The sequence below is a fragment of the Bos indicus x Bos taurus genome, chromosome 29 (assembly GCF_003369695.1).
Source record: "Bos indicus x Bos taurus breed Angus x Brahman F1 hybrid chromosome 29, Bos_hybrid_MaternalHap_v2.0, whole genome shotgun sequence".
NCBI lineage: Eukaryota > Metazoa > Chordata > Mammalia > Artiodactyla > Bovidae > Bos > Bos indicus x Bos taurus.
The window spans coordinates 42068467-42094958 of NC_040104.1; the positions used below are offsets into that span (position 1 = coordinate 42068467).

General features: G+C 49.6%; 1 protein-coding gene across 3 annotated transcripts in view; it reads right to left on the reverse strand.

The window, feature by feature from the left end:
* Positions 1–2736: 2736 nt before the first annotated feature.
* The window catches only part of ME3 (malic enzyme 3), a 222282-nt gene continuing 198526 nt past the window's right edge, over positions 2737–26492 (reverse strand). The window contains exons 9-15 of one of the 3 annotated variants that reach the window (XM_027531816.1): positions 13332–13429; positions 12941–13054; positions 10476–10581; positions 9744–9886; positions 9095–9268; positions 4583–4681; positions 2737–2974 (exon numbers count right to left, since the gene is read on the reverse strand). In XM_027531816.1, the coding sequence (XP_027387617.1) occupies positions 2813–2974; positions 4583–4681; positions 9095–9268; positions 9744–9886; positions 10476–10581; positions 12941–13054; positions 13332–13429 (896 nt within the window). In that variant the 3' untranslated portion in view covers positions 2737–2812. The remainder of the gene's footprint in view (positions 2975–4582; positions 4682–9094; positions 9269–9743; positions 9887–10475; positions 10582–12940; positions 13055–13331; positions 13430–26492) is intronic. The other 2 variants (XM_027531817.1, XM_027531818.1) reach the window with 2 other exon arrangements.

Consider the following 26492-nt stretch of genomic DNA (forward strand, 5'->3'; position numbering starts at 1 on the left):
CATAAACAGGTGTTGGGTATTTTAAGATGCTTTTTCCACATCCATTGACATGATCTGGTGGTTTGTGTCCTTTGTTCTAGTAAGATCATGTACTATGTTGATCAGTTTTTAAATGTTAAAACAACTTTGCATTCCTGAGATAAATTCCACTTGTTTGTTGTGTTTAATTCTTTTATATTGATACATTTGGCTTGCTAATATTTTGTTTAGAATTTTGCATCTATAGTCATGAAGGATATTGGTCTGCAGTTTTTGTGTGTTGCTTTTTATCTGGTTTTGATATCAGGGTAGTACCAGTATTATGGAATGATTTTGGAAGTATTCCATCCTCCATTTTCTGAAAATGTTTGTGAAGGATTGGTATTATTAATACTTTAAATATTTGATAAAATTCACCCATGAAGAATTCTTGGCCTGGGCTTTTCTTGGTGGGAAGATTTTGAATTACTAATTCAATTCTTTGATTTGTCATAGGTCTATTGATTTCTACTCTAATCTTTGCTTGCTTTGAATTCTGTTTGCTTTTCCTGTTGTAGTTTCTTAAGGAGAAACTTTGTTATTGTTTTAGGACTTTTATTCTTTTTTCCCCCGATATTGGCATTTAAAGCTCTAAAATTTCCCTCTAGGTACTATTTTTAGCTATAACCCATTAATTTTTTGGAGAAGGCAACGGCACCCCACTCCAGTACTCTTGCCTGGAAAATCCCATGGAGAAGCCTGGTAGGCTGCAGTCCATGGGGTCGCCAAGAGTTAGACACGACTGAGCGACTTGACTTTCACTTTCCACTTTCATGCCTTGGAGAAGGAAATGGCAACCCACTCCAGTGTTCTTGCCTGGAGAATCCCAGGGACGGGGGAGCCTGGTGGGCTGCCGTCTCTGGGGTCACACAGAGTTGGACACGACTGAAGCGACTTAGCAGCAGCAGCAGTAATTTTTATTTTTCTTTATTTAATTCAACATACATAATTTATCTTGTGATTTCTTCTTACCATGACTTACTTAGAAATATACTGTTTAATTTCCAAAGAGTTGGAAACTTCCCATTTTCTTTTTTACTGTTGTTGATTTCTACTTTAGTTATTAATTCTGTCCAAGAAGACTTCCTGGAGTCAAATGTATTTGCACTCCAATGATGAATGATGTCTCCAGGCAGAAAGCTGGTTGAACTGAAATGTAACTGATAAAGGGCAGAGAAGCAGAGGGAAGGACTTTGCAGGTAGAGACGAAGCATGTGTAAGGGCACAGGCCTGGAAGCGCATGTGCTCAGTGCCAGCAAGATGATCCCTGTGCTTGGAACACAGGAAATGTAATTATCTTCTTGTTTCCGTCAGCATAGCTAAAGTTGGTCATTTTAGTTGATCTTGTCAGCCTGTTTTGGTTTCACTGATTTTCTCTACTATTTTTCTTTTCTGTCACATTGAGTATAAAGAAGGTGCAGTTGGGATACAGAGGAAGTTGTGGGACAGGACGTAGAAAAGATGTGAAAGGCTCCCTGTTGTCCAGATTCCAGCTTCACTCTTCAAGCCCTCTTCTGACCATGAGAGGTCCTCAGTATGCGGCCACAGATTACAGAACGGGGATGTTTCCTCGGTATTCCTGGCTGAGCACCAGCACCCAGGAAGGAGGTGTTGGAAGAGTAAGACCTAGGCAGGGGGTGACGTGATGTCTCTGCTAATCAGTCTTCCAGGATCCCAGGCGCCCCCCTGGCCTGTCCCTGAGGAGTGGCACGTAGGGCTGGCTCATGGTGGGCAGCGGAGACCCTCAGGCTGAGCTGGCAGCAGGAGGGTGGACAGTGGTAGGTCTCTGGGCATGGATTGTTCTTTCTGGTGTCACTCAATGAAAGTGGAGGCTGGACGCTGCCATGCCAGTAGATGTTAGCAATTTAGCAGGGTCTTCCATTGTGAGGGCCACAAGCTCGCCCCCCCCAGCCGCCCAACCCTCCCCATGGTGTGGGCTCTGCTGGACACAAGGGAGGTGAAAGCTATGACTCAACCTGGTATAAGAGACACACAGACTGACAGCCTTCTGTAGGAAAGCTTTTCCAGTTTGATGAACTACTTCAGAGTGTGAAGGGCAGAGGAGAGCATCCCTGAGTCAGGAACATGAAATCAAGTCTTCTCTCATGCTCCCCACGGTGCCCTTCCCCTCACAGCCTCTCTTCCTCCTTGGTTTGCTGACTGTCCCCACCCACATTTCTCTGGTTTTCCTTTTGGTAATAACCACAAGGGCATGCCCACACTCAGCAACCCACAGGGCAGTGACCATTTCTGACTTGTGAGTTGCTTCGAGCCAGACACTCAGCTCTCACGCCCTCTGAGTCTTGAAGGGTGTGTATTCGTCCAGCAGAGACTGAACTCCCTGGTGGGTGGGTCGCCATGAAGCCTTCTCTTATGCCCTCATAGGAAGGATCCTCTCCCTTCTCTGAGCACACGACCTTTATCTGCAGTTCTTTCAGGGACTTGACTACTTTCTCCCTGGAGGCAAAATGCCTTGTGCCCATATCTCATCTCCTCTACTAGACCCCAGACCTTGCCAAGGCAGATTCTAGATTTCCACAAGGTCTAGCCAAAAGTTAGCAATTGGTGGATGAAGAAATTCTTGGGAAGGAAGCCTGAGGAGGGTTACAGAAAAGTGAACCCAAGGCCTCCTTCAGGGACAAAGCTCTTACTCATCTTATGCCTGGGCCTCTCCCCTCACACCAGAAAGTTCAAAGGAAAAACACAATGACAAGGATGGCCATTTTTGAACCCATTTATATTGTCAGTGTTACCCTGGGCTTCACCCAGCCCTATCCCAGCCTTTGAGGTTGCATCAGATGGTCTGGACATTCATGGCTTCCTCGGGCCAAGTGTAGCTGTCCAGCGTAAAGGAGTCATATTCTGGAGTATAGACCAGAGACCTTACAAAAGCCTCCTTGTCCTCGGGCTCTGGGTAGTAGGAGGCCAGGTTGTGTTTGTACGCGAAGTCGAGGACCTAGGGAAAGATATGTGTGACTGAGGAACTGGCTGTAAGGAGGAGCCTGCCTGAAGACCCTCGTTTGGGAGCTTGTGGAAGGGGGGGATACACCCGCGGCAGGCATGTGGCCCCTGAAGCCACTGGAGAGGAAGGAGCTTGAGCTTTCTGCCTCGTAAGGGAGCTCTGACACAGTGGAATAAACACGGTCAGGGTCAAGAGGCTTCAGGCTAAAGTCTGCTTCTGCTTCCGATTGCCTGTGGGTCCTTGGTAGTGATGCCATCCTGGCTGAGCCTCAGTTTCCGCATCTGTGAAGTGGGGGTAATGACAGCTTCCTCTGGCATGGCGTGAGGATAAAGTTAGGTAGCAGGCAAAAGTGTTCAGTACCTGATACTTTGTCTCTCCTAAACATGGCCTGAATTCAAAGAACAGCTTGGACAATGTTCTTTGGGTATTAGCTTTGGCTTCACAAGAGGATGAAGCTAAATATCCCTGAAAGGAAGGAACTGGACAGGGTGGAGCTGGACTATCAGCTGGACAGTTGGGCTTGAGGACAACAAGCCCCACAGTCTGATTCTGGAACACACGGGACAACTCTTGGGGGAGCGCATGCTGTCTGTCGTGCAATGCATTTTCTGAAATTACTCTTAAAACTTATAGAAAATGTAAAATATATATTAATAGAAATTATAGAAATAACAGTATAATAAACCCTCGTGTATTTGTCATCCAGATGCAACAATTATCAGTGTTAGGTCGTTCTTTAGGGCTCTATGTTCTGGTTCTCTGAATACCCATCATCTCTGCATCGTCTGTTGGGTGACATTTATATTTAGACTATTCCATGAACTTGATCACCCCGTGGCCCAGCCATCCTGAGAGAGAGAGAAAGCATGAGCATCTACTCTGGCCAGAAAGGTGCCAAGTGTGGAGCTTTTTCAAGCTCTTCTCTTTTAATGTCCTCCAAAGCTCTGGGAGTTGTTGTTTTGTTGTTCAGTCATGTCCAACTCTCTGCGACTCCGTGGACTGTAGCCTGCCAGGCTCCTCTGTCCATGGGAATCTCCAGACAAGAATACTGGAGTGGTTTGCCATCTCCTTCTCCAGAGAATTTTCCCAACCCAGGGATCTAACCCACATCTTTACCACTGAGCCACCAGGGAAGACCCAAAACTTTGGGACAGAGGAATTCTTTGGAAAAGAAGGAAACTGAGGCCCAGGGAGGTGCAGTGATTGTCCTGAGGTGCCTCTGCTGCTGACTGGCAGGGCTGGGACTCCACAGCCCAAGCTCTTTCCATGATGCTATGCAAGTTGACCTTTCTGTATAAATGGGCACTTATGATTCATTTTTTAAAAATCCCACCCACGTTCTGGTCCACAAAACTATGGACTTTGATGACCTTTCTGTCTGGTTTCTGAGGGGAAGTGCAGGAGCTTCCCAGAACTGCCCTGAGTGGGTGTCGGGATGGGGCTCGAGCTACAGGCCAGAGTTTGTCAGCAGCCTCTGGGGAGCATGCAGTGCAGGCCAGGGAGCCAGGACGTGTCCAGCGCTGCCCTCCCCTCAGTCCCCCTAAAGTCAGACAGAGTTGACGGATGCCGCTACCCATGTTTAGGGGGTGAGGAGTCCCTTACTTTGATGGCGATTCTCAGAGACACGTCTCGGATGGTGCTGAGGGGCGGGTACAGTCTCCCCTGTGACAGATGGTGCTCAGAGACCTCTTGGGCAATTTGCTGGGGAGAGACAAGGGAGAGGAATAAGCTGATTTTCTGCCTTTCCAGAACAAGCCCGACCCAGTACACTGGAGACTCACCTTGCCCCTTACAGGTGGCCAGTCACTGCAGTTTCCACCGTTGTCTCGCCACCTCGTGGCCCTGGGGTGCTTAAAGCTTAGGCTTACAACAAGGACACACCCTTTATGTCCTTTGAGACTAGCTGAGGCTTTAAACAACACGAGGCTCTCTGAATTCTGAAGGAAAACCACTAGGGCCAAGATGAACAAACTAGTGACTCGCAGAGCAGCTGGTAAACAACCCGCCTGCCAGTGCAGGGGACGCAGAGACGTGGATTTGATCCCTGGGTCAGGAAGATCCCCTGCAGAAGGAAATTCCAACCCATTCCGGCATTCTTGCCTGGAGCATCCCATGGACAGAGGAGCCTGGCGGGTTACAGCCCCTGGGGTCGCAAAGAGTCGGACATGACTGGGCCAACTAAGCACGCGTGCACAGAGCAGACTCTGGGACCCCCTGGCTGGCCTAGCCTGTTGCCTTGGGACGCCTGAGTCCCTCGCTTCCTGAGCTCTAGCCCCTTCCACACGCTTAGGAGCACCCTGGGCGTCCATCATGACTGTCTTGCGTCTCTGTATTCAGGGCTCCTTGATTCGCCGTCCCAGCCCTGGCCCTGGTGAAGACTAGCTGCTTCTCCAGCAAGTGACTCCACAACGGGCAGTACCAGCTCCCTGCATAAATGCTCCGAGCCTTCACCCTGGGATGCCCTCCCTGATCCAGGGCTGCTCTCTGAGGGGCAGCCCTCCTCCTCAAGCCTCTTCCTCCTGCCGGGGGCCTGGTGCTCATCCAGCCTTGCAGAACAGCCTCTTTGATGTGGCTCTGAATCCACCCCCACCCCGCCTTGTGTCAAGTTTAAATCTGGGGAAAAGCCACATAAGAAGTCTTGTGTCCCGGAACAGACCGAGAAAGGAGCTAGTCTTGCCTCAGAGTCTGGCAGATGGGAGGGATGTGGGCCACGTTCTCATGCTTGGCTTTCTCCTTTCTGTTCACTCAGCCCAGCCTTCACAGAGCCCTGCAACTCACCAGGCTCTGTGCTAGGTGCAGAAGGGCATGGTGGAGAAGCCAGTCTTTTCCTTCCTGGAGGCTGGCGTCAGTGGAAAATGAACGATTAGAGTGACGGCAAGGAGAGGGGACAGACAGGCACAGAGGAGGGCAGGGCCCAGTCCTCCAGGGCCCCCCTGGTGGTCCAGTGGTTGAGACCCCATGCTTCCAGTGCAGGGGGTTTTGCTGTTTAGTCGCTAAGTTATGTCTCACTCGTTTGAGACTCCATGGACTATAGTCTGCTAGGCTCCTTGTTCATGGACTTCTCCAGGCAAGAAGACTGCAGTGGGTTGCCATTTCCTCCTCCAGGGGATCTTCCCGACCCAGGAATTGAACCTGAGTCTCCTGCATTGGCAGGTGGATTCTTTACCACTGAGCCACCAGGGAAGCCCTCCAATGTGGAAGACGCAAGGGGATGCAAGTTCAATCCCTGGTCGGGGAACTAAGATCCTATATGCCTTGTGGTGAGGCAAAAACAAAAACAAAAACAAAAACAAAAACAGAAGATGAGGCAAGGCTGGTGACATGCGAGAAGGAGATGGAGCAGCTGAGGTAGAGGCAGGCAGCAGAGAGAGAAGGGTAAGACCCTGTTCAGAGAGAAAAGAGCCAGGCGTAGACTCACTCTTTATAAAAATAAAAAAAGGCATCCAGAAGAAAAGACAGAAGCTAAGACCTGAAGAGCCAAGTATGAATTCCTTGAAGAGAGGAGAAGGAATAGCACATGAGAATTCTTGGAGGGAAGAGAGAGCATGACTGTGAAAAGGATGGATAGGCTGATGGCAGGGGGAGGGAAGGAGGGCCTGAGATGAACCGCATGAAGGGGTTTGGACTTTCCTGGGAGCACCAACGAGCCATATAAAAGTCTGAAGTTTAGGAGACAAGAGGGCCTGTTCCCAGCTTTGAAGGATCCTCTGTGGAGCTATCGAGGATGGACTGATCAGAGGGAAGCAGGATTCCCAGGGATAGATCTGCAGCTAGAAAGCTTCTGCAGTGATGAGTTGGATCGAGGTAGGTGTGGTTGCTTCTAAGACGCTGGGCATTGCCAATGCTCTGCTGTGGCTTCAAGGCACATTGCCTGGGGCCCTCCTGGTGCATTGCTCATAAGCCAGGTGACCCCTCTCGGTGCCTGTTTCCTTGTCTATAACACAGGGATGATCGCTGTATTTTACCAGGCTGTCAAGATGACATGAGATAGCACATGTAAATCTCCTAAAATACATATTACTTTTTATATAGAGAAATCAGATGCAACTGAAGTTATCTTAATTTAAAAGCACCCTTTTCAGAAAGTAACCTGCCAGGACTTTGAAGACCAGACTGTCAGCTCCAGGGAGGCAGGGGCCTTGTGCTCATAGCAAGTGACTGACAAGTAGATTCAGGAGGGGTTCCTGCTTAATTCATGGACACTATTTCGGAAACGATGGAGTGGAGCTGTCCCACAGCACGAGGTGGGGGTTGGGAAGATGTCTCTGGGGGTTGCACAGGAAGGCTCTGGCAACCGTGTTTCTGCACATCAGGGAACCTGCTTGCAGGCCAACTCCAAGCAGGAAGTGACTCTTCTTATCCAGTGGGAGTTTCAGACAGTTCTGCCCATGCCACCAAAACATCACCACCACCAATCAGAGCAACCAGAAGAAATACAAACACAAAATACTTAGACAAGAGGGACAGAACCACAGCACAAAACCAGAGCTAGTGTGCACGAGGCTTGTGTGAGGCTGACGGGCCTCCAAGAGACACAGGAAGAAGAAACTTCGTGCGTGACGCAGGTAGTTTCTTGTGGGGCTCATAAGAGCAGGACTGGGTATGGCTGTGTGGAAGCTGTTCTGTGTCATGCTGGTTTGGGGCTCTCCCCAGTGCCGTGGTGAGAGGGGAATGCAGACACAGGCCAGAGATCACAGTTGAGCCTTTGGAGCTCACTGGGGATGAATGTATTTGATATTTGTTTATAGTTTTGAGAGTCCTTTGGACTGTAAGGAGATCAAACCAGTCAATCCTAAAGGAAATCAACCCTGAATATTCACTGCAAGGGCTGGTGCTGAAGCTAAAGCTCTAATACTTTGGTCACCTGATGTGTAGAGCTAACTTGTTGGAAAAGCCCCTGATGCTGGGAATGGTTGAAGACAGGAAGAGAATGGGGCAGCAGAGGATGAGATGGTTGGGTGGCATCACCAACTCAATGGACATGAGTTTGAGCAAACTCTGGGAGATAGTGGAGGACAGAGGAGCCTGATGTGCTGCAGGCCATGGGGTCGAAAAGAGTCCGACACAACTCAGTGACTGAACGATGACAACAACATAGTTGGGATTAGCTTAACTTTCCAACAGAAACATTTCTATTGCCGTGGTTCCTCAGAGTGAAGATAAATGTGAAGCGCCTGGTATTTAGTAAGCGACTGATAAATGTCAGCCACTGTAACTGTTATTAAAAACCATTATTTTGAATGTGGGCTGTCATTCTCGATGAATTCTTTCATTGTTTTCACCGTGCCCAGTAAAGAGCCCTTCTGGGAGCTTTTCTAGTAAGGTACCTGGAGCAGGTGTACATCCATGTCTGTGCTCAAGATAGGGGTACTCGGAGCAGGCCAACCCAGCCTGCAACCTTCCTTATAGAAAGCTGACCCACTGCTACTGCTGCTAAGTCGCTTCAGTCATGTTTGACTCTGTGCGACCCCATAGATGGCAGCCCACCAGGCTCCGCCGTCCCTGGGATTCTCCAGGCAAGAACACTGGAGTGGGTTGCCATTTCCTTCTCCAAGGCATGAAAGTGAAAAGTGAAAGTGAAGTCGCTCAGTCATGCCCGACTCTTAGCGACCCCATGGACTGCAGCCTACCAGGCTTCTCTGTCCATGGGATTTTCCAGGCAAGAGTACTGGAGTGGGGTGCCAGTGCCTTCCCCGAGAAAGCTGCCCTAGTGGGGCTTATTTTGCTACCAGTTACCAGTAACGTGGCCAGCACCCACGGTCGGAAGAATCAATTGCTTGTCATGGTTCATGAGCCCACTGTTTGAGGTGGCTTTGGTGGCATTTCTGTTCTTGGCAGGCACACGAGTACTGCTGGGAGGCAGGGAGCCCCGCCAGGTATGTCCCCTCAGTGCCAGGGCCTCCTGCCAACACCCCCTCCCACTGACTCTTCCTTATCCCACTTCGCGCCCCTTAGAGCATGTGTTTTCAGAGACGTTCAAGCCTCAAGGTGATCTTGAGAGAAGCTTGACATTGAAGGACTTGGGGGGCAGGAAGTAGCAGAAACAAGACAAGGAGTCTTCAGGGAGCAGCGTAGGCCCTCCCGGGAGCATGCAGGAGCAGGGAACAGGGATACCTCTGCTGTCAGGAGGAAGATCTCATCCGGGATGTGCCGGATCCCGCCGGCAATGACTCCCAGGGCCACGCCGGGGAACACGTAGGCGTTGTTGCCCTGCCCCGGAAAGAAGGTCCTGCCATCCTCCAGAGTCACGCTTGGAAAAGGACTTCCGCTGGCAAAGATCCCTCGGCCCTGGGGGCGGGAAGAAAACCAGAGACGGAGCTTGGAGACGGGTTGCGGGAGTGATGGTGGCCTAGTCTGGTCTCCCGAACGTTGACCCCTCTCCGTCTTCTCCTGAGTGCTCGGCGTTCTGCTGAGGACGCTGCGGGTGCTAAAAGAGGCCTGTTCATCTGACCGGAAACCGAGCTCCCACCAGGCTCCCCGGCAGCCACAAAACCACTGGAAGGGGAAGGCGTGCCTTTCTAACTTGTCACCTCCCCAGAGAGCCAAGCCAGGTGTGCAGAGTCTACCAGCACCTCGAGTTCTGGTCAAAGCTCTATGTGAGGGGACCCTGAGCACCAAGGCATAATGGTAAGAGCCGTGGCTTTGGAGCCAGACCTGGGTTTGGGGGCCAGCTTCATTTTTTTCCCCACCCTACTCATAGGGCGACTCATAGTCACTGTTACTGTGTCCTCTCAGCCTGGGGCAGGAAGCACTCCCCGCTGACCTCGGTGACCCGGTAGCACTTCTCAGCCGTGCACTCGGCCTTGCTGGTGGGGTTGCTCAGGGCAAAGATGATTGGGTGCTCGTGGAAGGAGGCCATGTCCCTCAGGATCTGCTCCGTGAAGGCTCCTGCGATGGCAGCAACACCTACGGGGAGAAGAGGGGTAGTGGGGATGCCTATGCTTTATAAACACCCCATTCCTCTCCTGGTGGTGCTGGCGGGCAACTAGGTACAGCGCAGAAGGCTCAGGAGTCTTGGGGGATGTCATCGGCCATGGGGACAACAGAGGATGAGAGAAAAGAAAAACCTGCTTGAGCTGGCTGAGACCCCCTGTTAAGTTCTAAGGGACCACTGGTCTGTCCCAGGCCCCTGGCCAGTGAAGATACATCTGTGAAGGCATTCCTGGCCACTGCCCTTTAGAGTGGGCTGCTCCCCCCAGGAGAGGGGTGATGCTAGGGTCCCCTCCAAGGAGCTCATTTCATCTTGGTCAGAGAGACCAGCCTGCATTTTTCCGCTCTATGGAGTAATTCTGCATCATGAAGCCCAGCGTGGTGCCTCCGTTCTATGGTTCACATGCAGCAATAAGTCAATAACTCAATAAAAGCACTGAATTGGATGTGAGGGGAAAGAGCTGCATCTCCACGGGTTGCTGAAGCCCCCTTGTTGAGCCTCAGTCTCCGCCTGCAAGTCAAGAGAATTAGCTGGGCTGAGCAGTGGGCCGCCCCCTCCTCCTACCTATGATGGCCGTGGGCTTCACCAGCCTCACCACCTCCTCCAGGGAGTTCACTTCGGGGTGGTCCTGGGCAAACATCTCCTTCTCATGGTTCAAGTGGCTCCTCCCCTGCAGGGAAAGGAAGAACACTATGTAGCTGTGGTGGTGAGAACCATCGGGTAGGGTGGAGATGTTCCGGAGACTCTTAGAACCTTTCCCGCAGAGCCCTGTGCTTTCGGCTGAGCTGTCAGAAGTGTTGAGGCCCGTCCTCTAGATTGGAACGTAAGACGGAACCTAAGGATTTGAAATGTGCGTGTTGTGTGTGTGTGTGTGTGTGTGTGTGTGTGTGTGTGTGTGTGTGTGTTTCTTTAATCCAAACCACATGTGGAGAATCCAATAAAGCCTTTCTTTGAGCTGCTCAGGTCGTGGCTTCCTAGGCCAGGACAGAAAGGCTTGGAGGAAACGCCTGAGTCTAATTGAGGCTCTTGACTCCGAGACACACAGCACACAGGTCCCGGGAGGGATGGGGCCCCAAGTCGCCCAGCATCAGGGTGTATTTGACAAGAGCCATTAACCTCCCCACGGGGTCTCAAGGAGTCAGACACACGATGGAGTGACTGAACTGAAACTGAAATTAACCTTCCCAGTGCCTCCCTGGTGGCTCAGATGGTAAAGAATCTGCCTGCAGTGCAGGAGACCTGGTTTTGATACTTGAGTCAGGAAGATCCCCTGGAGGAGGGCATGGCAACCCACTCCAGTATTCTTGCCTGGAAATCCCTTGGACAGAGGAGCCTGGCGGGCTAGAGACCATGGGGTCGCAAAGAGTGCGACATGACTGAACAACTAACACTTTCTCTTTCATTAACCTCCCTATAAATAAGAATAAGCTGGGATCCAGATCTGGCTTGCAATGGCTGGCTGCTCCCAGTGAGCTCGAGATTCTTTCCATTTCTTCCTTTACAAATTTTATTGGAGTCTAGTTTATTTGCAGTGCTGTGTTCGTTTCAGATATACAGCGCAGTGATTCAGTTATACATATCATATATTCATTCTTTTTCAGATTCATTTCCCATATAGATTATTACAGAATATTGAGTGGAGTTCCCTGTGCTATACAGTAGGTCCTTGTTGGTTATCTATTTTATACCTAGCAGTGTCTGCATGTTAATCCCAAGCTCCTAATTTTTCCCTCCCTCCCATATTTCCCTCCCTCCCACATTTCCCCTTTGGTGACGGTAAATTTGTTTTCCAAATCTGTGAATCTGTTTTTGTTTTATAAATAAGTTCATTTTTTGTGTGTGTCATATTAAAAAATTAGATTCCACACAGGAGTGATACGTGATATTTGTCTTCCTCTGTCTGACTTACTTCACACTGTGTTAGATTCCTTCCATTTCTTCACATAGGAGGCCGTGGGTCACAGGCTGGTCAAGGATGACTCCCCTGGGTCAATCGGTCCCACGAGAACCGGAGTGAGAATGGCAGCTCTGACAGACCGTGCAGGAGGGGCGAGCTCAACTGAGCAAAGCGATGATGAAAGGTGGGCGAGAGCCAAGCGCGGCAGCCTGCGCCTGAGTCTGGACCATGCTCTGGAAGGCTCTGGGGCAGGAGGCGGGGTCCAGGTCCCGGTCCCCTCCAGTGGGAGTCTGCCCTGAGAGGGTCTGTGGCTGCTTTGGGGGATTCCACTATTCTTGGCTGAGACCCTCTTGTTCCCATCTCTGTCTTTAAAAAAAAAAATCTCTCATGGACACATCCTATGTTAGTGGAATTTGGGGAATTAAAACATGGAGCTCTGAGTGAAATCCTAAGGAAGGAGGTCATCCAGCTGGGCCCTCAGGACACTGAAGTCAGAAGCTGGACTGTCTCCCTTACTCATTCCTTCACCAATGCCTCAGATATCAATTATGTTCTTATCACATGCTGGACACAGATATCAAGACTTACAGCCTCACGGGGAGGGAGACCAGCAGAGGGGTGCCAGCCCCATAACGTGACAAGTGTAATATTAATACACGAAGGGCAGAGGGCAGTTTCCTCTAGAAAACTAATTGAGACCTAGATGCTCAAGAACCCTGCTTGAAGGAGGTGACAGAAGACAGGGAGGAGACTGATGGGCTGAGTGGGCTTGTGGGAAAGGAGGTGGGCATTCGTTCCAGGCAGAGGAACAAAATTTGCAAAGATGGGGAAGAGAGGGAGCATTCACTTTGGGACAACTGTGGTTTAATATGGCTGGAGGTGAGTGCAAGACAGGAAGCGGGGAGATGAGGCTGGGAGCAGGAGGCAGACACATTCACACGCACATTCAAAGCTTTTGGACAAGAGTGGTTAAGGCTCCTGGGGGATGAGTCATTTGCTGTGGAGATCAGGACACTGCTGTCCTTCTGCTCTCTATTCTGTCTGAGCAGTTTGCCCCCTGGAAGATCTCCTCCAGTCCCCTTCCAATAGTGGCAAGTCTCAGGAAACCTGCAGGTCTCCAGACTGACAGTACCTTGACAATGAGCCCCTTGGAGTCCACCATCCAGATCTTCCTTGTGGCCTCTGCTTTGGGTACACCTTCTTTCTCTAGGGCCATGACAAGGAGGTGGGCAATGCCCATGGCTGCCTGCGAGGTGGTGTTCAGACACAAGGCCAGAGCTACTCAGGATTTATCAGACACTTTGCCAAGATCCTCCCTTCTTCCCCCACTCCTCCCAGGAGGCCTCGTTAAGTCCCTGCCTCGAGATACCCAAATGGTGGGGCCCAGGCAGGTACAATGATCACCATGCTTCTGGGATGTTTCCTCTCCTCTGGAGCCCAGAAGGCGTCCCCTCCTTGTTTCTCCTCCCCGTATTCTTATTCTCCTTCTGGAGTGACTGTAGAGAGCCCTTGGTGGGACTCACCTCACCAGCACCTTGGAAAACAAACACGTGATTGGAGAGCTTGTTCTTGGTGATCCGCAGAGCAGCCAGGATCCCTGCCACGGCCACAGAGGCTGTGCCTGCAATAGAGTGGACTGAGATGACCGTCTGGCCCCCGGGCCCCACCACCAAGACCCTTGGCAGAGTTCTCCGTACCTAGAACCTGTGATGGAACAAGCAGCTTTCCCTCGGCCTCACAGAGTCAAGCCTGTAGGCATGCAAGTTGTCCAGCAACTCTCTTTTGCATAATACTCTGCATGCAGGGGTGTGTCATAGCACTCCAGTGCTCCAGAGCAGGTATTAACAAATATTGTTACAACGAAAGAGAGGCAGAGCTGCTGAGGGCGCAGATCCTTCAGAAATGAAGGTCTGGGTCATCTTACTAAGGGAACTGGCAAGCCAAGTTCTTGTCTGAGGATAAGAAAACATGGCATGGGAGACTGAGGAAGAAATGAATAAACATCAACCATGGCTGCATGACTGGTTATAGAAACGAGGGATGTAGTAACCATGCAAATTTTCTTCCTTGACTATCATGTGATTTAATGGTTCATATTAACTAATTTATTCTCCCTTTTTCTTCCTCTTATAAGTTTTGTTGAAGGTTAATTCTACAATTCAGCCTCTAGATAACAGAGTTTTCAAATGTGACCGAGTTGGAAGAGTAGTTAATCTTGCCCAGATTTGGGTAGTGTGACTATCTTCCAGATATAAATATGTCAATTGAAAAAAAAAGTGCACACTGTCAGAGTTGAGAGTTAATGCTTATTTGGGGGCAAAAATAAGGACCTTAGCCCTTTCAAATAGCTCTGGGAACTACTCGGAAGCGATGAGGGGGAGGTCAGTATACATGTGATTTTAGGGAAGAGGGTATTGCAGTCAAGTACACATTTTGGCAGGAAGGCTGCTGCTAGTCACAAGGTTATTCCTGGTCATGAGAAGCAGATGTCTCCACTAATGATTTTATGCTTTTCTAGATATGACAAGATGCAAGAAACTGGGTTCATAAAATCTCCTGAAAATACCTAACTATCTGAAGGCCTGTTCTGCCTGTTTTTCCCAGGGCACAGAGGACTCCATCCCTTATCGCTGCCCTGAACCCCTTTCAGGGTGTGTGGAAGGTTGGCGACTGCAGGGGCCAGCGACTTCATTCTTGTTGAAACAGACATTCTTTACCTGGCAAACAAAAGAACTGTAGAGACTTTGCCTCTCCCCATTTCAGGGAGAGGGTAAGAATGTCTGCACTGGTTGGAAAGATAGTTGCATTTTATTAGGCATTTTGTTAGAATTGTTTCTATTGTCTTCTGGAAGTATCAATGTGTAGAATAGGTGTGCAAGGATGCTGAACCGCCAAAAGTGTGGGCTCTGCCAGTTACTGGATAATTGTCGCTCCTTGGTCTGCAAACCACTTTCCAGCCTTACCAGCTGGCTTTATGGTGGGCTCTGCCAATAGGCGGTGCCAGGGGGTGACTGAAAGGCTAAACGAGGAGGGAAAGAACACTTTTTTCAGCATCATCCCCACCTTGGAAGATTGGTTGGTAAAATGTAAGACATTCAGTTAAATTTGATTTTTAGATAAACAAGAAATATTTTTTTTAGCATGTGTTCCATGTTTATTATAAATATTCTAAAAACTTATTTGTCTGAAACTCAAATTTAGCTGACCATCTGCATTTTTGTTTTTGCTAGATCTGGCAACTCCATTGCCTTGGTTTTGTTTTTACTCTTACAGCAGCAGTTTGTTCCAGAAGCAGCAGTTAAATCCAGTTTGCACTTTATCCATCACTTCTAGAACTCATAGCGCTCCCCACCGCATCTTCCCTATGTTACCCCAGCCTATGGGGGTGGTAGCAGATCCTTAGTATTTCTTCTTGGTTTTTCAGTTCTTTAATGTATAATCCACAAGTCTTTATGTCAAGTTTTCTCTGTTAAAACCACTGATGTGGATGCTGATAGATTCACAATAAAGTAACTGCAGCTGGCAATGCTAAGCGTCCAGGATGATCAAAGAAAAGGAAACTCAAGTGGGATTGTTTATGGCTGGTTAAAATTATACAAATCAAAAAGAAATCGATATTATCTCTGGCTGGTGAGGGAGGAGGGAAGAGAGTAAAGTCCCAGCCCACATTCCATGCTAAAGAGCTACAATCCTTTTTGGAAAACTATTTCCCAATATAAACCAAGGCATAAAATGTTTTTGCCCTTTGACCTCATGCTTCTACTTCTGGGAATCTATGTATGAAAACATCCAAAAGGTATGTTGTAGGGTATTTATGACCCTGTCACTTATAACACAGAATGACTGGAAATAATAAACACCCAACAAGAGTGACGTTTAAGTAAAGTAGCTAATGTAGACACTTAGTAGGATATTGCAGCCGTTAAAAATGCTCCTTATGATAGCAACACAGAAAATGCTATCAAGTTAGTAACTGACAGCACGTATTGTTCAGAGTTCTTTATAAGTCTTAATGTAAAGACATTTAATTGTCTCATAATCATCCCCATTTTACAGATTGGGAAAGTGAGATATGGAGCAGTTTGCTGAGTTGGCCAAGATCACATAACAGAGTGAACTCGGGGAATCAGGCTCTTGGGCTGGTGCTTTTAACCCCTAAACTATATTTCACTGAATTAGTTGGAAGGATGTGCGTGTGTGCTCACTCGTGTCCAGCTCTGTATGATCTATGTAGCCCGCCAGGCTCCTTTGTCCATGGGATTGTCCAGGCAAGAATACTGGAGTGTGTTGCCATTTCCTACTCCAGGGACTCTAAATAAACACATTCACTCGCTGTGGAGATGCCGGGATTGAATCCAGGGCCTCATACATGCAAAGCATGTAATTAGTTGGAAGGAAGAGAACATTAAAGTGGTCTACATAACCATGATTCTAACTGTATCAAAATATACACACAGAATCTGGATGGTGCTGTAAAATACTAATGGTTGCAGGGTGGGAATAGGAGTGTATCTTTCATTTTTGTGTCCAGTTTTCCACTGGACAGAGCAAGTTTTCAGCTCATCTAATTCTATTTCAGGACAGCCTTCTGCCTCCTGAAGAAAGGCAATGAAAGAATCCTAAAGAAAGGCAATGCCAAAGAGTGTTCAAACTACTGCACAATTGCTCTCATCTCCCACACTAGCAAAGTAATGCTCAAAATTCTCCAAGCCAGGCTTTAACAGCACATGAACCGTGAACTTCCAGATGTTCAAGCTGGATTTAGAAAAGGCAGAGGAACCAGAGATCAAATTGCCAACATCCCTTGGATCATCAAAATGCAAGAGAGTTCCAGACTTCTACTTTATTGACTATGCTAAATTCTTTGACTGTGTGGGTCACAACAAACTGTGGAAAATTCTTAAAGAGATGGGTATACCAGACGACTTTACCTGCCTCCTGAGAAATCTGTATGCAGGTCAAGAGGCAACAGTTAGAACCATACGTGGGACAACAGACTGGTTCCAAATCAGGAAAAGAGGTCGTCAAGGCTGTATACTATCACCCTGCTTATTTAACTTATATGCAGAGTACATCATGAGAAACGCTGGGCTGGAAGAAGCACAAGCTGGAATCAAGATTGCCAGGAGAAATATCAATAACCTCAGATATGCAGATGACACCACCCTTATGGCAGAAAGTGAAGAACTAAAGAGCCTCTTGATGAAAGTGAAAGAGGAGAGTGAAAAAGTTGGCTTAAAACTCAACATTCAGAAAAATAAGATCATGGCATCTGGTCCCATCGCTTCATGGGAAATAGATGGGGAAACAATGGAGACAGTGAGAGACTTTATTTTTTGGGGGGCTCCAAAATCACTGCAGATGGTGACTGCAGCCATGAAATTAAAAGACACTTGCTCCTTGGAAGAAAAGCTATGACCAACCTAGACAGCATATTAAAAAGTGGAGACATTACTTTGACAACAAAGGTCTATCTAGTCAAAACTATGGTTTTTCCAGTAGTCATGTATGGATGTGAGAGTTGGACTATAAAGAAAGCTGAACGCTGAAGAATTGATGCTTTTGAACTGTGGTGTTGGAGAAGACTCTTGAGAGTCCCTTGGACTGCAAGGAGATCCAACCAGTCCATCCTAAAGGAAATCAATCCTGAATATTCATTGGGAGGACTGATGCTGAAGCTGAAACTCCAATACTTTGGTCACCTGATGCGAAGAACTGACTCATTGGAAAAGACCCTGATGCTGGGAAAGATTGAAGACAGGAGAAGGGGACGACAGAGGATGAGGTAGTTGGATGACATCACCAACTGAATGTACATGAGTTTGAGTAGACTCCGGGAGTTGGTGATGGACAGGGAAGCCTGGCGTGCTGCAGTTCATGGAGTTGCAAAGAGCCAGACACCGCTGAGCAACTGAACTGAACTGAACTGAACTCTGCCTCCCGAAAGGAGATGCACAAAACATAGGACACCAGGTGGCGCCAGAGATATTTCATCAGAGGACCTCTCAAGGACCCTGCCTCTTGATGGAGCTTTTCCTCCTTGGATGTCAAGTATCTTTGTGGTTAAACCTGCAGGCTGAACAACAGCTTACCTGCAGAAATTCAGTGCTGGATGGAGAGCATGACATCCAACAATGGTACGGATGAGGAAACTGAGGCCAGAGAAGGACAGTGGCTTCCCCCGTCAGTCACCAAGTAAAGAGAAGTAAAGCAGGAAGTAAAGCAAAGTAAACCCGCTTCCTGGTCTATGCAGCTCAGACAGCCTTTCCTGACTCTGGAGTTGAAGGCAGCAGCAGTGGCCTCCCGGGCTTTCCCTGGGAGGTGGGGGGGGACCTGAGAAGCAGGTGCTAGTGGAGGTAGAGGGAAGTGAACTTAGGTCGTGGACATAATTGTTCAGCTGTGACTCTGAAAGTGGTGGAAAACACAAAAGCTCGGGAAATCTGATAGAAAACAGTCGAAAATGTCCAAAGGATACAATGGCAACCTCTCCTAATGGCTCTCACCGTGACCTTGGCTCTGTGCCGTGTATATGCTTGCCTGCATTTATTTGTTCATTTATTGTTTATGACAACTCTAGGAAATAGGTACTACGGAGCATTCTTTTTTCCCTTTCCCCCCTTCTCAGAAATGAAAAGAGAAGTTCAGGAAAATAAAAAGAGCCAGGAGAGAAGTGAATTCTCTGACCACTAGGCCTATCAAAGCCTCCGGCCTCTACACTTTGCCTTTCCTCCTGTTTCATGGATGAATGATCCCCGCTCTTGGCGAAAGCCCCCTCCACGTGTGGACTGGACCTTAGCATGTTTACCTACTCCAGGAGTTGGTTTTGCAATTCTCTTCCTTTTCCTCCTCTGGCATCCTCAACTGCTCCCTTTCTGGTGGACCACACTGCCATCAGCATGCAAATATGTCATCAAGTTGCCATCCTTAAAAAGCCTCCTCTTGACCCTATGTCATCGCCACCCCATTTTTTTTGTTGTTGCTATTGTTTAGTCGCTGAGTCATGTCCGACTCTTTTGTGACCCCACGGACTATAGCGTGCCAGGCTCCTCTATCCGTGGGGTTTCTCAGGCAAGAATACTGGAGTGGGTTACCATTTCCTTTTCCAGGGGATCTTCCTGACTCAGAGAGTGAACCCATGTCTCCTGCATTGGTAGGTGGGTTCTTTACCACTGAGCCACCAGGGAAGCCTACCCTGTCTCTTACTTCCCTTTATAGCCAAGTTCCTTTATAGAGCATAATATACTCATTGTTGGCTCCCTGGTGGCTCAGATGGTAAAGAATCTGCCTACAATGCAGAAGACTTGTGTTCAGTCCCTGGGTTGGGAAGATCCCCTGGAGAAGGAAATGGCAACCCACTCCAGTATTCTTGCCTGGGGAATTTCATGGACAGAGGAGCCTGGCGGGCTATAGTGGACGGAGTTGCCAAGAGTCAGACACGACTGAGCAACCAACACTTTCATACTCATGGTCTGCATTTCCTTTCTTCTCGGTCTCCCTGAAAACCAGTCCCATCCAGCGACTCTCCTGTCTTGATGCCACCAGTTCCTCCCCTTGTCAAGCTCAGGGTCAGTCCTCAGCCCTCTTCCTCCCTGACTTTTCATTACCATTCGATACTGGTGTTCATTCTTTCCTATGGAAAACTCTGCACATGGCTTCTGGACCCTCATGGTCATTGGCTCCCTTGCTGGCTACTTCTCATTCTTCTTTCTGGGATCTTCCTCCGAGGACATCCTCTGAAGAGGCCAGTGACCCTAATCACAGTCAAGAACTCAAGAGGGAAAACAGCAGTTCTCAAATCCTGTATTAGAAAGTTTGGCAAATAAAGTCATCTCCATCACTGACTTTCATTTAAGTTTCATAAAGTTTCATTAAAGTTAATGAGGAAGAAGGTCTTGGGTTATGCATTAAGGATTTAAAAACAGAGAGGAAGGAAGCTGCTTAGCTTTCTGGAAGCAATCACCTAGAGAAGCCCGGGGGTCCAGGGTTATGTTAGAACATCGCTTGTGCCCACACACACCATGGCAGCTGAAAGCATGGTTGTTTGTTCCTTGTTCATGATGAAAGAAAAACAAATTTTCCCTTTCAGAGGGAGCTTTCCATAATTGCACTTCCCGCAAATTGAGTACTGGAGGTTGTAGGTACAGGAAATAGCATAGAAGGACAAGCTGAAAATGTAGTTGCTATTGGGCTTTTAATAGTCACTTTTAAATTTTATTTATTTTTAATTTTTAATTAATTAATTGTCACTTTTGACAAAGTTGAAGAAGTTTCTATCCTAAACCATGGGTTATCAGAGAAAAGGGGAAGAACTAGCTGTGTCTCAGGTGAGAGGAGGCTGTCGTCCTGGGCAATGAGAACAGGGAGTTAGGCTTCGCCAGGGTGTGGCCAAGGGGCCTGGAGGCTTGGCGCCGGGGCACTGGGCGGCCTCTTGAATAAGGTCGGGCCTACTTTCACAAGTGGGCTGGTCATCCTCTGGTGGCTTAGATGGTAAAGAATCTGCCTACAGTGTGAGAGAGCTGGCTTTGATCCCTGGGTTGGGAAGATCCCTTGGAGAAGGGAAAGGCTACCCACTCCAGTATTCTGACCTGGAGAATTCCATGGACAGAGGAGCCCAGTGGGCTACAGCCCATAGGGTTGCAAAGAGTCGGACATGACTGAGCGACTTTCAGTAGGGGGAGGGGCAGCAGACCCCTGAGAGTTGGAAATGGCACCCCCCCGCCCCCCCCACCACAGTGTCCTTACAGAGCAGACCAGCTGGACAGATGTCAGAGCTGGGCTGTTTGTTCCTTCTCCTCTGCCCCTTTCCCATCATCCCTGCACCGGGGTATTTTGCAATATCATGCCAAGTGGGTGACCGCTGCCCAATGTCACTCCTGGGCTCCTGGTGAAGGGTGGGGTCATCCTGGGGGCTGTGGAACAGGTTTGGCCCTGGGCAGGGTATCCTAGGCTGAGGTTTGAGTCTTAAGGACAAAGAGAAATTAGCCAAGAGCAGAAGAGAGCTCCACGCAGAGGGACCAGCACATTCAGAATCGCGGAGTTGGCAGAAAACTCATGGAACTGAGGATTCAGCGGGCTGCAGAAATAGGGTGGATGCGGAGAGTGGAGAGAGGTGAGGTGGAACCCGCCTCCCTTCTCAGCTCCCCCGTCCTGCGCTCACACTGGTCCCCTCCCCACTCCCATCAAAGCCGCTCTGTTTCAACCCTCCTTCCCTCCCAGCCTTATGTGTTGGGAGCCTACAGTGCACCAGGCGTTTCAGTACTTGGTACCGGAACCATCTCCGGTTACATGCCTGTTCCTGCCTCTACATCACTACAGCCCTTACGATAACCTGGGTGCCGTAAACGGAGGGAGTGGCGGTAACAGTGGATCGGCAGAGTGTCCATCCAGCCAGGACTGATGCTCACCTTAGCAAAGCATCCTGGTCTTTCTGGCAGTACTGGCTGAGTGCCTTTCATGGCTGTCAATACGATCATGTTCCTTTTACAGATAAGGAAAAGAAGACTGTGAGGAGTTAAGCCACTTGGCCAAAGTCCCAAAGCAGAACAGTTGGAGATTTCGACCTAGGCTTGTCTTGGAAATACAGCTCAGGGGTAGAGCATCTGACGGCAGACCCAGGCTTGTCTGAATCCAGCATCTGACGGTTAAGCACCTGGGCTCACACATGAAAACCTGAAAGCCTGAGGGCTGACGGTGGCCTGGCACACACTGCAGGCCCCCTGAGCGGCTGTCTGCTCTCAGGAACGAGGCAGGTCTTGAGGGCAGGGAAGGTCCAAGGAGGACTTGCAGGGCGGGGGAACATTCTGGAGCTGACAAGCCAGCCGGCTTTCCTGGGTCCATGTGGGCAGCCAGCCATGGGGCCCGGGGCCCGCGCTCACCAGGCCAGCAGCCTCCTGGGAAGGACGCAGCTGGTGAGTCCCCCGGGCATGACCATTCCTATCGCTGTTCTCCTTCCAGGTCTCCCTCCTCTGCTAAGAGTAGGGATGCTTCTCTGTTCCCAGCTGAAACAACAAAAGTCACCTGAGCCTCTGCCTTTTCCAGAAATTCCTGACGAGGCTGCCAGCAAATGAGTCAGTGCCGGGACGGCCGTGCTCACTGAGAACCAGCCCGGGTGCAGGAGGCCTTCCACCAGCCCGCGTGCCCTGCTCGCTGAGAACCAGCCTGGGTGGAGAAGGCCTTCCACCAGCCCAAGTGGGAGCAGGCTGGAGCAGACACTTAGCTCTGGGGGGCCCTTGACCCTCCAGTGCGGGGGCTCCAGATGCCCCGACGGGGGGTTGGCCACGTGGGCTTGGTGACTCCCAGGAGGGTGGAGCAGCGGACTGGCTGGGAGACGGCTCGAATCTTCCGCTCAGCGCCAAGCACGGCCCTGCCCTCCTGGAGGGTGGACCCTGTGGCCTTTACTCATATCTTTTCTTATTCCACGGAGGACGTGAGGCTGGGCTGCTGTTCCTTTTGTTGACTTAAAAATATTCATGACTTAAAAGTTGAGAATTAGGTTTTATCCGGTGGGAATTTTTAGGACTTCATGTCTGGGACAACAGCATCTCAACTAGCCCTGAGAAAACTGCTCTGAAGAGCTGGGAGTGAGGGGTTAGAGGGGGAGAGGAGCCAGGTTACCTAGAAATTTGCAACAAAGGGCAGGTAATCTGAACGTCAAAAGTACTTTTGTGAATTCAAGAAAACCAAGTATCTCAGGTTAAGAAATGTAGCACTTTTCTGTGTACTGAAAGATGCAAGAGTCTGGGCTCTCTGAAGCCATTCCTGTCACACGTATCTCAGCTGTGGGGCCAGGATCCTGTGTTTTTCCACGTCCTGAGCTCCCTTGAGCTCACTGTAGGGGGTGGCTGCAGTCTGATGGCTGCTAGATCACAGGTATTCTTCTTCCTGAGTGTCCTTGCTGCTGCTGCTAAGTCGCTTGAGTCGAGTCCGACTCCGTGCAACGCTATGGACAGCAGCCCACCAGGCTCCTCTGTCCACAGGATTCTCTAGGCAAGAACACTGGAGCGGGTTGCCGTTTCCTTCTGCCCGCTGAGTGCCCTTAGGGCTCACCAGTTCACACAGAGGACTGCCGCTGCATTCGCCGATGACTGCGACATCCTTGTTTATTGATACGGCAGGAAACATTCCACTTCTTGATTTCACTCCACTTCTCGATTTCACATGGGCAGCCTGGTCCCAGCCCCCGCCATTATGGGATTCCAGAAGATTCTGACCACGTATCCTGCTAGGGGCCTGTCCCCAGCAACCACATGGGGCGTGGCTGTGGTGTTGGTTTACCACTGGGATTCCTCCCACACTCCCTCCCCGTCCCAACCCTCTCCAATTCTGCGCTCGCAGGCACCCTTTCTATTTTTGAATTGATGCTTTTAAACTGTGGTGGTGGAGAAGACTTCTTGAAAGTCCCTTGGACAGCAAGATCCAACCACTCCATCCTAAAGGAGATCAGTCCTAAATATTCACTGAAAGGACTGATGCTGAAGCTGAAGCTCCAATACTTTGGCCACCTGATGTGAAGAACTGACTCACTGGAAAAGACCCTGATACTGGGAAAGCTTGAAGGTGGGAGGAGAAGGGATGACGGAGGATGAGATGGTTGGATGGCATCACCGACTCAATGGACACAAGTTTGAGTAAACTCTGGGAGTTGGTGATAGACAGGGAGGCCTGGCATGCTGCAGTCCATGGGGTTGCAAAGAGTCAGACATGACTGAGCAACTGAACTGAACTGATATAGTTACAGGTTTCTTTTTACTTTTTATTTGCAAGGAAAGGGGAGCAGTTCTTCCATGTTGCCCCATTAGCCCCGGGACTCCTCACTAGTCTAACCGCCCGTTCAGCAGTGAGAGTGCACAGCACAGGCTTCCGGTCCTGGCCCGTCACTTACCAGCTGGTGACTGAGTGAGCCCGTCCCTTTCCCCAGGCCCCCGGTGGGGTGTGGGGACTGTGAGCCTCAAAAAGAGAGGACGGGGGAGGTGAGCAGAGCAGTGACACCTACACTGATGTGGGGTTTGGAACGTAATCCTCGGCAAAGAGGCTTTCCACCTCACCCATGCCGGGGCACAGGCAGCCTGACTGCTCGGAGAGACAGTACAGAATTCCAGGTGAGAAATAATTAGCTTCTATCTACCGGATGGGCTTTCCAGGTGGCGCTAGTGTTAAAGAACCCACCTGCCAATGCAGGAGATGTAAGAGATATGGGTTCCATACCTGGGTCGGGAAGATCCCCTGGAGGAGGCCACAGCAACCCACTCCAGTACATTTGCCTGGAGAATCCCATGGACAGAGGAGCCTGGCAGGCTGCAGTCCATGGCATCACAAAGAGTCAGACACAACTGAAGCGACTTAGCATGCATGCACGCACGCACCTACTGAATAGCACAGGGAGCTCTACTCAATGCTCTATGGTGACCTAGGGAAGGAAATCCAAAAAAGAGGGACTGTATTGGCTCAGATGGTAAAGAATCTGCCTGTAATGTAACAGACCAGGGTTGGATCCCAGGTCAGGAAGATCCCCTGGAGAAGGGAATGGCTACCCACCGCAGTATTCTTGCCTGGAAAATTCCATGGACAGATGAGCCTGGAGGGCTACAGTCCACGGGGTCACAAAGAGTCAGACACGACTGAGCGACTTGACACTTGCACTTTCATAGCTGATTTACGTTGTTGTACAGTAGAAACTAACACAACACTCTAAAGCAACTATACTCCAATAAAAAAAATTTTTTTTAAAGAAATAACTAGAGTCTAGAAATGGCAACCCACTCCAGTATTTGTGCCTGGAAAATTGCGTGGACAGAGGAGGCTGGCTGGCTGCAGTGCATGGGGTCACAAAGAGTTGGACACGGCTGAACGACTGAGCACACAGCACAGCCCCGGCTTTATGTCAGGCTGTGGGACCTGGAGCGACACGCTCACCAGTGACGTGGACAACAATGTCTGTTCGCCCTGTAGATGGAAGGCAGGTGAGCCAAGGAAGCTGTGCGGCTGTGTGGATGGAAAACCCTCTCGGAACCTAAAGCTCTGTGTGTATGTCTGCACACCTGGAGCCCGCTCTCCTAGCTGTGCTTGCCCACAGCGGCTTGTTTTCCACATCTACCCTCCGGCCTGGGAAGCCATGGGCTCAGGAGGATGATGGCTGTCCTGCTGCCGACTCACGGGTGAGGGGTGTGACCTGGGAGCTGGTCAGGGGCCGGCAGGCAGGTGCTTCCTCCAGGGCTGCAGGCACACCCTGCCCGCTGGGCCAGCAGCAAGGGGACCGCTGTTCCCGGACTGCGCTGCTCTGTCTGCACAGTGCCCCGCTTGTCCAGGTGAGGCCAGGCTGGCACTGCCAATGCCTGTCCCAGCCCAGAGACGGAGTGGTGACAGGCTGGGGGTGGGGTCACCATGCCCCAGCATTCCCTTTCTGGGCCCCTCTCTGGACACCTACTCTTCCGGCATTGCGTGTGTGTGTGTGTATATTTTGGGTGTTTTTTTGCTCCTTGGGTCTTTGTTGCTATGCACAGGCTTTTTCTGGTTGCAGAGAGCAGGGGCTACTTTTGAGCTGCAGTGCTCGGGCTTCTCTTATTGTGCAGCACGGCTCTAGGGAACAGGCAGTTGCCCCATGTGGGCTCTATAGTTTCGGCTTGCGGATTCCAGAGCACAGGCTCAATAGTTGTGGCCCACAGGCTTAGTTGGGCATATGGGATGCTCCTGGATCAGGGATCTAACTAGTGTCCCTTGTGTTGCGAGGCGGATTCTTAACCACTGGACCGCCAGTGAAGCACCCGTGACCACCACAGTTTCATCTGAACTATGCTAATCTGCCTCTTAAAAATGTATGAAAGTGAAAAAATGAAAGTGTTAGTTGCTCAGTCATGTCTGATTCTTTGCGACCCCATGGACTGTAGCGTGCCAGGCTCCTCTGTCCATGGGATGCTCCAGGTAAGAATCCTGGAGTGGGTTGCCATTCCCTTCTCCAGGGGATCTTCCCAACTCAGGGATTGAACCTGGGTCTCCTACATTGCAGGCAGATTCTTTACCATCTAAACCACCAGGGAAGCCCCCTCAAAATACAGAACACCTCACAAATTTGCATGCCATTCTTGACCAATGCAAAAAAAAAGATCATATATCATATTTCTTTAGCCCTCAGTGTGGACCACAGGGAAGGAAGAGGCATTTGATTTTGTGATATGAGTACAAAATCTGGGTGGGGGATTATAAACTTGGAATTCAGAGTCCAAATGCCTGGTTTCAAATTTCAGCTCTACATTCACTGGCTATGAACACTAGTTACTCTGTCTGTGCTTCTGTTATTTCATTTACAAGACAGGGTTGCTAATACGTGGTAGGATTAACATGTAAAGTACTTACAACCATGCTTGATGTATAATTAAGATTCGGCTCTAATCCTTAGTTATTTCTGACTAGGCTTGAATCCACCTAGGTTTCTCTCTAACTCCAGTACTTTGGCCACCTCATGCGAAGAGTTGACTCATTGGAAAAGACTCTGATGCTGGGAGGGATTGGGGGCAGGAGGAGAAGGGGACGACAGAGGATGAGATGGCTGGATGGCATCACCGACTCAATGGACGTGAGTCTGAGTGAACTCCGGGAGTTGGTGATGGACAGGGGGGCCTGGCGTGCTCCGATTCATGGGGTTGCAAAGAGTGACTGAACTGAACTGAACTGAGGTTTCTCTATCTCAC